At 35.8% G+C, this 13,818-nt stretch overlaps 1 protein-coding gene across 3 annotated transcripts in view; it reads left to right on the top strand.

The window, feature by feature from the left end:
• LOC124364587 (rho-associated protein kinase 2) overlaps positions 1-13,818 on the top strand; it is a 71,640-nt gene that overhangs the window by 41,545 nt on the left and 16,277 nt on the right. For all 3 annotated transcript variants that reach the window (XM_046820169.1, XM_046820167.1, XM_046820168.1), the window contains 7 exons: positions 1,690-1,875; positions 2,201-2,359; positions 4,483-4,729; positions 5,545-5,781; positions 7,050-7,210; positions 7,299-7,553; positions 11,259-11,528. In XM_046820169.1, coding sequence (XP_046676125.1) covers positions 1,690-1,875; positions 2,201-2,359; positions 4,483-4,729; positions 5,545-5,781; positions 7,050-7,210; positions 7,299-7,553; positions 11,259-11,528 — 1,515 coding nt within the window. The remainder of the gene's footprint in view (positions 1-1,689; positions 1,876-2,200; positions 2,360-4,482; positions 4,730-5,544; positions 5,782-7,049; positions 7,211-7,298; positions 7,554-11,258; positions 11,529-13,818) is intronic.

The raw sequence follows: 13,818 nt of genomic DNA, 5'->3' as shown, positions 1-13,818 counted from the left end.
ATATTTACAGTTCTTTAAAACAACTGAAACTCCAGTAATAAAGAAATGTGTAAGGGGGAAATTCCAATGTTGTTCATAAGGTGTAGTAATGTTGAGGTTATCAGATTTAAAAAAAGTAATGGTCAAAGAGTACAGAATATTTAAAAAATGTTGTTTTCGCTTCAAGCCAAATTTTAAAATATTTGTTTTCACAAACACTAATAGGGCTGACCTGTCTGCCACATGTGGGAGAGATATTTTGATATATTTTTTTCTAATTATATAACTTCTTGTTAATATTACCAAGAGTTAAGATATAAAGATAAAGTGTTTTAACTTTTTTAGTGCCAATCACTGTTTGGTTAGCAAAAACGAACTGTAAGAAATGTATTTAAGCTAAATTGCTTACTTCCACATAAATTACCATAAGTAAAATAATTTTGTATGAAAATATTCGATTTTTAAAAATAATTATGAATAGATAAATAGGTCTTCATTTTTAATAACCAGTACATTAAGAATTAAAATTTTATTTTATATTATACACTTTTTAAATCTTCAAACAGTTTTAAATATTTTTTTTATTTATTTACATATCTCTAAGAAAAATATGAATCTATTTCAAATGACTACTGTAGGAAGTACCGGGCTTATTGAACAGGACTTATTATGCCGCCGACAATAACTATAAGATTCAAATACCACACGAACATTTTTTCTCTGTACCACAGTTTATACCGAGTTGTTCCATGTAATTTTAAAGTATTTAGGTAATTGGAAGTACAAGAAAAATATCAGACTTCGTAACAAAAGAGTCAATTCAATCGATTAATGTTTTCTTAGTGCATGTATCTACTACTGTCAATACAGTTTACCACGCTTAGTAATATTTAAAATAATGTTGAAATGGGAGGATGCCTTTTTTATTATTGGTTCACTCTTGACGAACTTCTCAAAACCATACTGTGACTCCGCTTTGGTTTATTACAAAGCTCTAATCAGTTTGATACTTAGCTTTCCTTGTTATTTCATATTTCTGAATTTGCAACCAAAGTGGTCTAATTTGGACTGTTCAATTGGTCCGCTAATTTAATTTATGAAGCTTCAATTAATAAGAAAATAAGGATCCCAATGTATTGTGTTGGCTTAATATATTATTTTGACCAAATTATATACTAGTTTTAGCCCATCTATAGGTTTAAATTATTTGAACCCCTTTTTCTATTATATTTCTTGAACTCAAAACTGTTATTAGTACTTTTATTTAATTACGAATTTTTACTAAATTTATAAAATACATTTGTAGTGTAATTCATCATGGGACACATTAAAAACAAATATACTGCTTAATTGCCTACAAGTATCTTATTCATAAAGGAATTATGCATTTAATTTAATTTTAGCTATGCAACTTTAAGCACATCAAAATAACAATAACGTCTTGGCCCTTGTGACACAATGCCCACCCATTACAGCACTTACCTTTAGGGTTGAGCAGGAATAAAAGAATTTCTTTATAATCAAGATTTATGTTAACGACTGCTTCTATAATACTGAATTTTTCCTAATAAATTACATGTATTATCAAATTTTTATTTAAAATAAGCATTGACTACATTTAATACGATAAATTAAAACAAATACATTTGTAATTTTTGAAAATGTTTTTACTGAAGGACATGAAGGAAATAACAGTTGTGAATGTTTCAGAGGGAACACAATGGGGAGCTGGAGTCCCTGCTGGAGAGGGAACGCATGGAGGTGGAAGCACTGGAGGAGAAGCAGCGAGTGCTGCTGCAACAGCTGGAAACAGTGTCAAGGCGCGAGTCCGAGATGAGAGAGGAAACCACTCGGCTGGAGAAGTCTCTCACTATGGCCAGGCATGATCTCAAGGAAGTGAGTCTGTATTTCTCTTAGTTATGTTGTGCTTATAAAAACATTTAAAAATGATAACAAAGTTTAATTTTCATAGTACGAGAAACAACCAAGCTGGATGGAGTGGAAATTCCACAATCCTCTTTCAGACCATTTGGTAAAAATCTGAAAAAGTCACATCTCAAAGAATGGCTTCTTGTCTTGAATCTTTACTTAGTTGACGAATTTAGTAACAGGAAAACCAACATTTATATTGTGTACACACACTTTGTTTTGCTTTTGTCTATTCTGTACTCTTTAGGTTTATAAATAAAATATCTTGCACTTAATACTGTGTGTTTTACAGTCTCAACGAAGAATCGAAAACGAAATTGAAGTCAGGAGGAAAACAGAAGGGCAACTTACTGAACTGAAGAGGAAACTGGAGGAGGAACAGAATAAAAGGGCTCGAGAAATGAACAACAATCAGCAAGTTAACGATAAAATCAATTTCATGGAGAAGCAGGTAGGTTTTTAACTAATTGCAATTAGTATTTGAAGTTAACAACATGTCTTTAGAACAAAGACTTAGATTCTTTTGAGTAATATCTTTACTTCTGCAGTGTTTAGCAATATCTTTCTGCATTGGTTGTTGAGCCTCATTCAAGGAAATCAACCTTATTATCAACTTATAAATCACACTCTTATTGTCCCAGAAAATAGGTGCCATAATCTTTCTGGCAGTCATAGGGTGAAGACATTTTTCTTCCTTTTTTGTGAGGATGTTTGTGTCCCCGTTCTGTACTAGGTCTTTTCGTCCTAATTAACATGCTTCACCCTTATTTCATCACCAGCTGTGATATGTTTGAGAAGTTCATTACCTTGTTTATCGTAATCTTTTAAAAAAATCCATAGATGCAGCAACCCTTCGTTTTTTGTGATTATCTGTAAAAGTTTTCGGAACCCTCTTGTTACAAAGGTTTTTGTAACCAAGCTTTCATGAAATTTGAGGAAATTGTTCTGAAAATTCACTGATTGTTAAACTTAGATTTTTATTGATTTTGTCAACAAATCTTCAGTAACCACGTTAGACCAATCTGTAATCTTCATCATGAAAATTAACTTTGCCATTTCAAAAATCAATACATCACTGTCTTATCTACTTTTCACTCATATTCCATTACCGTAATCATTACAAAGTAGGAGATTGATTTCTAATGATAGGTTGTAGTTTTTCCAATAAAAGCTTACTCACTGAATGCACTCCACAAGTGGTGGATTTTTAATAATTGTAGTGCGAGTCATAGTAAGCGAAGCAGGAAACATACAGACTGCCTGCTACTACAGCTCGATGTGTATTGAGGGTATGAATCTTTGTACCCCAAGATGGTGGCATTGGGCCCATCCACTGCGGAACACTTAAACAGCTGTTACTTTCTGGACAACCCTCCTATATTTATTGTAAAAATACAGATAATATTTTAGCTAAAATTTATTATGTTGCCATAAAAAAAATGTTAATGATGGTTCACACCAAAAATGAACAGATGTAACTTTGTAAATATATCACTTAAAATCTACATCTTTATACTGCTCAATAAAAAAAATATTAATATTTAAATTTATAAAAGTTATTTTTTTATTTTCCCGGTGTACAATTGAATTAAAAAGTGTCCTTCTGAAAATTTTTAATTTTATTTACTGCATGTTTGTATGTACAGTAATTGGAATAAACCAAAATTAAGTTTTCTTACTATGTAATTATAATTACAAGTAATTATATGTTCGACTCACGCTGCTATTTGTCATCTTCCTGCTCCTGCCACCATTTGCAAAGCATAACTTTAGAAACCTATTGTATGTAATTTCCCCTACTCACCCATTCTAAAAGGTTATATTGAGATGTAATTTGGTTAACCGAAAAATTGTTTATCCAATATGGCTGCCCCTCTTTATTTCAGTTTTTACTGTACTGTACTGTACCGTGTGTTTACTGTACTGATTTTATTTTAAATTTAAACACCTGTTAGTCATTTACACTATTTAATTAACGTTTTGTCTGTTGACTTGGGTACATTTACTGTATTCTGACATTATCAATAGGTTCTTGACAGGATAACAGGATTTCGGACTTTTGCCATCGGTTATGGTTACAAAACAAAGGCATATGTCCCAAATCCTGTTATCCTGTCAAACGTTCCATCATCAATAACAAACTTTAAACAAAGAATACGTTGTTGTTAAATGACTATGAATTTATTGAGTGATATCAGTTTACAAATAACTAAGCGTGTACACAGCAGCTGATTTGTCACAAAGGAATATTTCTGCTCAAGAGTGACAGCGGGCCACTGATTAAACAAAAGCTTGAGTTATAAAACTGCCGCTGGGTGTTGTGACGAGTGTTACAAAATACCAAAGGAGCTCACCCATAAATTCTGATGAAATTTTGTAGAATTATCATTATACTGTGGCATATTCCGCTTTGAAAGTTTGGAGTTAGATTTAATCAGAGAGATATTTCACTTACAAAGTTAAAAGGGTTAAGTTAGACACTGTTAAACAATTTAATGCTAACTAAATGACAGCTTATTATTATTTAGAAAACTATTACTTGTGGTCTTCTGACATTGTCTAGTAATATTTCAGCTATCAGAACTACAAGAGAAGCTGAAGAGTGAAACAGAGAGTGCTGCGAGATTGCGCAAGCAGGCGGCAGAGCTGAATGTAGCCAAGTCTGCCAGTGAGCAGATGACAAGCGAGCTACAGGGAATGTTGGCAGCACTGCAGTCTCAGCGGGACTCTCTACAGCAGGAAGTGGCAACACTGCAAGGCCAGCTCAGTCAAGAAAAGGGAGCTCGGACTCATGTCACTGACTTGCATAAGGAACTGGAAGGTAAAAAAAGAAATCTCAGTTGAAAAAATTAGTTTATGTTGAAACGTTTATTATTGAATCGTAACATTTATTTCAAAAACATATATTATTTTTATAGCAAGCCAATGTCAGATATGAAAATACCAAAGATAGAGAAAATGGTGCAACAGATTTTAATGATTTTGGTATAATTCGTTTGTGCTGTCTACTCAAAAATTTAAAGAAATGCTGAAATTTGTGATTAAACAGAGGAGAAAATCAGTGATCACAAATATCTTTTGTTTAAATACATTATAATGATGTAATGTGTAAATAAATCTTGTTGTTTTCCATGTTGGCAAAAATGCTATTGACTAGTGATGTGTCAAAAATGAATCTTGAATCCACTGAATTTTTGTTCATTTGAGAGTTGATTGATAGGATACATCAATCGAATCTGTGAATATTTGCTGCTTCATTAATTATCGGTTGATTGGGTTATCAGTTGATTGGCAGTATGCAAATTGTTAATCTTTAAAACGTGTTTTTGTCATAGTTTATGTATGAACTGGTGTAAATCGATAACGAAATCAACAAATTGTACTTTTGTCAATAATATTTTGCTTGCAGTTTGTATTTTCTTTGTTTATGTTCATGGAATGCCACATGTCTCCTGTGTCTATGTACAAACGTCAGCTGCTTAATGTGAAACAAACAGCAACCGCTAGTTTTGATTTACCTCTTCTTTAATTAAATAAATATTTCCTCTATAAAATATGCATGTATCTTAACCCTTTAATGCAGAACCTTGCTGTGAGTGATTGTGCGAAAAATGAGTTGGTGTGTTGTGTTTCCAGGTCGGCTGGCAGCCCTGCACGCGGAACTAGAGCGTAGCAGCAACCGGGAAAATAAGGCGCTTGAGGACAACAGACAACTCAATGAGCGGATTTCGTCACTGGAGAAGGAATGTGCCCTGCTGACACTGGAGCTGAAGGCAGCTCAGAACCGCTACAACCAGGAGGTTCGGGCCCACGAGGAGACCGAACGCAGTCGGCTACTAACCAAAGAGGAAGCTAACGTTGAAGCTGTTAAAGGTGCACAATTAAAAAATATTTTAAATAGGTTACAGAAGTATAATGATCTTGTTTTTGTGACTGCAATACAAAGTGTACTCTGGTATGGTTTATAAAACAATTCCTTCTGCATTAATTTTGCAATTTATTTCAACTATACCTTTTCAAAATCAGTTTAACATTTTTTTTTTCATGAATTGTATTTGAATTTCATTAGCGTTTAAGTTCCTAAAAGAAATACTGTTATGTGGTAAAACTACATACTTTTTACCTTAAATTAAAATTAATCTAGTCTTTAGTATTTTATTCAAGTTTTTAAATTTAGGAATTTTATCCACAAAGCTTGTGTAATTAATTTGATAATTTATTCTCATGCTTCAGACCGAATGGACTGCATATTTCGAGGTAGGCTATGTGATTTTACCTTGTTTAACATATTTTTGTTGTACTTCAAATAGGACAGAATTAGACTTGTTTTCATCCAGACTGATTTCACGATTATATAATAAATGGTAAGGTAATTGATTTTTAGATATTGACTTGCGTTCTCATTTATTTACAACTTTTATATTTGGATAAAATTCCCTTTAACAGCTGACAGTCAATGGATCTTCCATTGGTTATGTCATGTCTCAATTGGTATCAACAGAGATTCTGTTAATTTGCAGTGCTCGCTCTCGTCACTCATTATAGTACCTATTTGGGTGTTATCAACATTTTTATATATCACAGATTATATACCACTTGAAACTGGAAGAAATGCTGAACATTGTAATGTATAATGTATACATTGAGAATAATGTATTTTTGTGCTGTCTCTGGTTTGTGCACTAAAAATAATTGATAAAATAAAGCAAATATACCTATACGTTTTCAAAAACTGAAATACATTTTTTTTAAATTTTGGCTATCTTAAAATTTTAAATTTATTTACATAACTATTGTCTCTAGGTACTCGCTACTCACATTTTATTGTAACACAACTTTACTGCAATTTTTATTTTGATCTATAAAAAACTTAAATGTTTATTTTATGATTCATATTTTAAATCACACCGTCTCTAGTTCATTTTCAACAAAATAGGTATCAATGTATAGATAGAATGACAGTAAAAAAAGATTTTTTTATTAATTTTATAGAAATAGTATGTTAATTACCTAAAAACAACCTGCCAGTTCAAGGTAAACTATTATTGTAAGAGATTCTAGTTGCTTGAGTGATAACAAATAATAATAAATACATTGTTTAGTTGAGTATATTAATGTATTTTTTGTTGTAATATTTTAAGCCCTTCAAGCGAAATTAAATGAGGAGAAAAGTGCAAGGCAAAAGTCAGACCTTCAATCACAGGAGAAGGAGAGACAAATGTCCATGCTCTCCGTCGACTACAGACAGATACAACAAAGGCTACAGAAACTGGAGGGGGAACACAGGCAAGAAATTGAGAAGGTGGGTTTCACTGAGTATTTCAACTGCATTGACTTTGTTATTGTTGAGTTAGTCAAGTACTAACCATACAAATGTTTGTGTGTGACAGACAAAAGCACTGCAAGCGCAAGTGGAGCAGGAGCAGGCCAAGAAGAGTGCACTAGCATCGGAGGCGAGTTTGGCCACAAGCGAGGTGGCACACCTTCGCGCACGGGAGGCCCAGCTTTCCCGAGAAGTGGCCAGTCTGCGTGAGAGCAAGCGTGCAGCTGAGGAGGAGCTCCACCGCGTCAAGACGGCGCGCTCTGTCGATGACCTGCAGATGAAGGAGCTGCAGGACCAGCTCGAAGCAGAGCAGTACTTCTCGGTGAGCTGTCTGAGTGGCATTGTAGGGAGTAAAGTAAAAATTCAACCATCGCTCTTTTACTATCTGTTTGTGTTAAATGTCATAAACGTGCTAGGAAAATAGAATTTAATTTAGATTGTTACTCAGCATTCATCAAACTGTGTAAAATAGTCCTATTTTAACTGGAAGTGAGTATACACACTCAATATATTCACTTAGTACTTTCACAACACCAACTTATAAAATAAGTTATTACAAGAATCAACAATCATGAATTTATTTATTAGGTTTTGTTTCGTCTGACCGATGCCCATTAGGATGTCTGGGAATACCAATAGCTGGTTTTGCCATGTTGTCTCTTACTGGTTACCAGTTAGTATGTGACACACATTCAGTCCACTTTGAGACAGTAATTGGGTCTCACTGGACTCACACAGTAATTGAAACTCACACAGTATCCCGTGATTTTCAAATATCGGCAGGTGCGGCAGTTGTGTTTTGAAACAAATTTGGCCAGCCACACGTGTCTGATGTAATTTTCTAAAACCTAGCGTACCAACAAATTCATTAACCCTATAAGTGGTGGTCATTTGTGGTCTCAGTGGCAGGCCGTTTTCGGGTAAATTGCTGTGATCGTTAAACTTATTTTTAGAAAATACAGGGTCTGTATAATAAGTAACCGGACTGACTTCAGGAAATTTTTTATTGGCAAAATATGTACAATTTTTCTTTAGAAATCTTCAAAGTAGTCCCCATTGGAGTCGATAACACGCTGATACCGTATTTTCCAATCCCTGAACGCTCCCTGGAAGTCGGCAACCTCGATGTTGTCTAGAGCCCTCGTCGTAGCACGTTGAACGTTTTCCAGATTCCCGAACCGCGTCCCCTTAAGGTGTCTCTTGATCTTGGGGAACAGAATGAAGTCCGGTGGTGCCATATCCGGGCTGTAAGGAGGCTGTGGCAACGTTGCCCTCGACTGTTTTGCCAACTGTTCGGTGACGAGCAGGCAGGTGTGCGACGGTGCATTGTCGTGATGGAGAATCCACGAATCTGCAATCTCTGGACGGACTTGGTGAACCCGGGCGGTTAGTCGACGGAGCACCTCTCTGTAGTACTGGCCGTTTACAGTTTGACCGGGTGGCACAAACTCTTTGTGAACAATGCCTTTCACGTCAAAGAAAGCAATGAGCATCGACTTCACCTTCGATTTGCTCATGCGCGCTTTTTTCGGTTGTTGGTGACGCCGGTGTGTGCCACTCCGAACTCTGCCGCTTCGTCTCAGGATCGTATTCAAAAACCCACGTCTCCTCTCCTGTAATAACGTAGTTGAAAAACTCTGGTTCGGTTTGCAGTCGATCAAGGATTTCCGAAGCGACAGCAACATGACGCTTCTTTTGCTCATCAGTCAGGTGTTTGGGTACCAGCTTCGCGCAGATCTTCTTCATGCCCAGATCGTTCTTAATAATGTTTTGAACGGTCATCTTATCAATTCCGACCTCATCTGCGATAGCCCGAATGCTCAGACGACGATCACTGTTCAACACATCACACACTTTTTGCACATTTGTGTCCGTGTGACTTGTTGATGGAGGACCGACGCGCTGTTTGTCATGGACGTCATCGCGGCCCTCCCGGAAATTTTTGTGCCACTGCAACACCTGAGTTCTGGACAGAGCATCCTCACCGTAAGCCTCTTGAATCATTTGAAGAGTTTCCGTGGCCGTTTTCTTGAGTTTGACACAAAATTTAATGCTAAAACGTTGCTCGATCGTACTCTCCATTTTCACTCCGACGGGGTAACTGAACATGCACTCCGCTCTTGCTCGATACTAACTCTCCAAGCGCTTGGAGGCAACTGCTGCAGCCCGGTTCCCTTTCACTAGACCCCCCACCACCATTACAGCACCAGATACCGGTTAGCAGACGCTTTGACGGAGCGGGGCAGGCTCAGTCCGGTTACTTATTATACAGAGCGTGTATTGTCTAAGTGATAACCTAGCAACATTATATATTTTTGTTTTCCTTATGAACTATAGAATAAGAATAAATATAATATTTGGTTCCTTACCTATATTTTCAGATGAATATCATTGTAGATGTGTAAAGATTTTCTTTTAGAAAAAATAATTTTTAAGTTCTACTGTCCGTCACATTGAAACTACTGGAGCTACAAAATAATGTCAAATTCATAGAATATACACAATTTTATTCTAAACAAATTATTTCCTATACATTTTTTTCTATTTACAAGAACAAAAAAGTTAGATGGGAAAAACTAAATCTATGTACAAACTGGTTTTTTTTACTCCGAGTCACTAGAAGGGGCTTGTCTTTTTCTCCCAGTAGTGTAGGGCCGATAATAGTGGCTTAGTTTGTCATAGCACAGTGTATTTCGTAAATATAAAACAGGAATTGTCTTATCGCAAACCCCTCCCCATCCTCAGACAGAGGTCAAAGTCGAGCGGTCTAGTAAATAACGTGACTATAGAATCTCGCCGCCCGTTCAGCTGGTGCGCTGCATTCTTGTACTTTCGTGCCGAAGTGTCTGTCGAGTGCGTCGCTTTGTTGTATTTCCGTGTTTTACTGTGTGTGTAATAGATTAGTGATGGGTGACACTATGAGAATTTGGGATTTACCCAGGAGCGAAGAGAGGGCCATTAGATTTTACAAGATCATGACTAGTTGCCTAAATCTAAAATATGCGTAGTGGTCGGCAGTTGCGGCTGAAGGCGGAAATCTACTACATTCACTCATTCTTCATATTGCTGCATTCTGGGCGTCACAGGAAACCCATTAACAATTAATATTCGTTGTAAGTTTGTAATTTTGTAATTGAAGAGTTGCTTTTTCGTTCTATAATGTTTTTTCTATAAATTTATATTTTTGTGTTCCTCATACTGGTGTGGTCGGTATAATCCCAAAGTACCCCAACATTTTCCATGACGAACGAATAACCTAAACATTTACCAGTAACACAAACAACGCGATAAACAATAATATACTGACAATAACAGTACGCAAATTCGCCAAACAAAACAGTGACGAGACGAGTAGACAGCTGTTCTCTCGTCTACCGCAAGGTCAAACGAAAACTGTTGGATTCATTTAAGCCAGCAAACATTAGTAACATGAATACACACTATACTATATGATATGTATAGGAAATATCATGGAGAATACAATAGTTCAAACTAGGCCTAAAAATAATGGACGGTTGTGGAGCAACAGCCTTAAATGTGAAGCGATTGCTGTGATGGCGCTTGTCACTTCGCGGCGGCGTAAATCATACGTCTCAGACGGCGCTTGCCACTTAAAGGGTTAAGGCTTCATATACTATGGCAAGCCGTCCGAGGAAGAATATAACAAAGCTTTTCAACAACTGTAACTAGATTTTCAAACTAAAGATGATTCAAAAAGTTTTGATTTGTTCAGCAATGGCTTGCATTAGGGATTTGATCCAATCGCAACACTTTGTAAAAAATGTAATGTATTTTTATGGGCTTCCATTATCAAAATTATAAGATAATTTTAGACGTGATCGTGTTTATGATTTGGAGATAGTTTTGGTATTATAACTAAAACATCAAATGCAAGACAGTATTTCACTTTAATTTCAAATATTTTTAGTATAGGGACTTTGTTATGTCAGGCGTACAATTCAGTAATCGTGAAATAATGTCAAGAGAGTTGATTGTCACAGACTTATTAGATTCCATCTGTTGACAGGATCTGTACAAAACACAAACCCAAGAGCTGAAGGAGGAGATAGAGGAGAAGTCCAGATGTATTCTGGAGCTGGAGGAGGAGAGGGGCTCCTTGGCTCACCAGCTGCAGATAGCCCTGGCTCGAGCGGACAGTGAAGCTCTGGCTCGCTCCATTGCAGAGGAGACAGTTGCCGATCTAGAGAAAGAGAAAACCATGAAGGAGCTGGAACTGAAGGACCTGCTCGCCAAACATAGGACAGACATCGCTTCTAAGGATTCTGCTTTCAATATGGTTTGTACTCTGCACTTTTACGCAATCTAGGATAGTCGATTTAGACATATCTGAAATAATTATTCTTTTAACAAGCTATAAATATAAATTATACTTGAGCGATTGCATCCACTTTCTTGAAACAAGGGACCATAGTGAAGGAATTTTCTTTTGATCACCTAAAAGCAATTAGGTCACACTTTTTTATTATTTGTCACTTTTTTAAAAGGGAAATCTGAAAAAATCTTGTAATTAGTTTTAATATATGTCTCTCAGAATATACTGAATTAAATAATCTGCATATTAAACTCTGTCTATAAAAAAATACCAGTACAGTATACTATTTGACGTCAAATTTACAGAAAGAAAGAAATTTGTCACATACTTTTTAAGAATATAGAGTTAAAAATTTGTTTACATTTAAAAAGAAAATGTGTCTATTAAAAGAACAATATACGAAATGAATCTTGAATTTATTATAAGTGATTGTGTTCATAATATTTTTAATTATTGTCAGTTTCTTGGTTGAGCTCTTTCATCCAATGTCTTCTTATGTATCTGTCTTGCCTGTTGTTCCGTGCAAGATGATAAAAGAGTTCAATCTAATTACTTAAGACTCCGAGGCCATCTATTATGTCAACACCCCTGTTGTTTTGTTATATCATTTATATGTTTGGCATCACCAGAATCAGGATCAATGTGTCTATTGTGGTGCATGCTTTACACCAAAAGGACGATACGTCATAAGAAACAAGGGCTTTTAGTTTTTCTACAAAACCAATTAGTGAGGAATTGTTGTCTTGTCCTTTAGTAATTAAAACTTTTTGGGTTTCCGGTTTTGTCTTTTTCCTTAGTGTCCTAACTAATACAATGTTGTGTGGCTGTAAAAGTTCCATTTGATAATGGTATGTTTCCATTGGTTCCACTATCTGAAGTACCTCTGGTGTCTGTGTTTGTCTAACATTGTAGGATCCTGGAAAGGGTTTTCCCAGATAAGCTCCCAGTTCAGAAATCAACTAAAGAAAATATTTGTAATCCATACTTGGTGCGTTTATGTCCGAAAAGGTACTTTTCCCCTAAAAGCCCATAACATTTAATCGATTATTGTGTACTCTGCAACAGCTTTCATAATATAAGTACATCATCTGCAAAGACTAATGTATTGATTTTACACCCATGCTTATTACCTATGTTCATTTCTGCTACTTTTTGTAGTGCCTTCTCAATAGCAATGTTGAAAAGAATTTGGGAGAGCCCATCTTTCTGTCATATCTACTTTTAAAGGTTTAGATACTTCACCATTCACTTGGGCTCCGTGATGCTTAGCATAGATAGGTTTATGAGTTTCTGTGGAATTATAACTCCTCCATTCTGCGTCTTAGCTTTTCTCTGTTTATGGTATCTTAGTATGGGGAAACTCTTCAATAGGCAACCTACATCGCATCTTAGTAATCCAGAAAAAGGCAGTAAGAGCACTGACTGGATTACAACAGAGACAGTTGTCGTCCATTCTTTGTCAACTTATCAATATTGACGGTCACGGCTCTCTATATTCTGGAAGCAGTTATCTCTGTTCACAATAACGGACTACCAAGAGGTCGTGACATCCATCATTACAACACTCGAAGGGCAGAAAACTTTCATCTTCCTGTGCATCGAATTGCCCTGTTTGAGGAGAAGCCATCATACATGGGTATGAAGCTGTGGAACTATTTACCAGAAGATCTGAAGAAGAGTAACACAAAGGCTTTCAGGAGTGAAATAAAGAAGTGGTTGCTAGAAAATCCCTTCTACACCATTGAAGAATATCTAGAAAGAGATGTTTGATGGAAAAAACAAGACCATCAAATCAAATCAAAAATTCTTTATTTGTAATTTCATGGAGAAATACAATGGCGTCATGGTAGATGGTAGTAAAGTCATATTTTATATAAATATACAAAATTGGTTTTTAATTTTACAAATTTTGATGTTGTTGTTTTAAGCCAGTGAATTCTTTGATCGAGTAAAAGGACCACTCCAGGAGCCATTCTTGAAGTTTCCTCTTAAAATGTTTTTGTCTGGAGATCTTCTTCAAGTAGTCAGGAAGGCAGTTAAACAATTTTGGTCCCATGTAGCTTGGCTTCTCTTCATATAGGCTGATACGGTGGTTCGGCAAAATGAAATTGTTTCCATGCCTGGTGTTGTAATAATGGAGCTGTCCTGTTCTTGTTAGATTTTGATTAGTAGTGTAAAGGATAACTTCCTGGATGTAGAGGGATACTGATGTGAGTGTCTTTAGTTCTTTAAATGTACTTCTGCAGGAGTCAAG

This window comes from Homalodisca vitripennis, chromosome 6 (genome assembly GCF_021130785.1).
Source record: "Homalodisca vitripennis isolate AUS2020 chromosome 6, UT_GWSS_2.1, whole genome shotgun sequence".
Lineage (NCBI taxonomy): Eukaryota > Metazoa > Arthropoda > Insecta > Hemiptera > Cicadellidae > Homalodisca > Homalodisca vitripennis.
The sequence above is the reverse complement of the archived record's forward strand: the minus strand, read 5'-3'. Positions and strand labels throughout refer to the sequence as shown.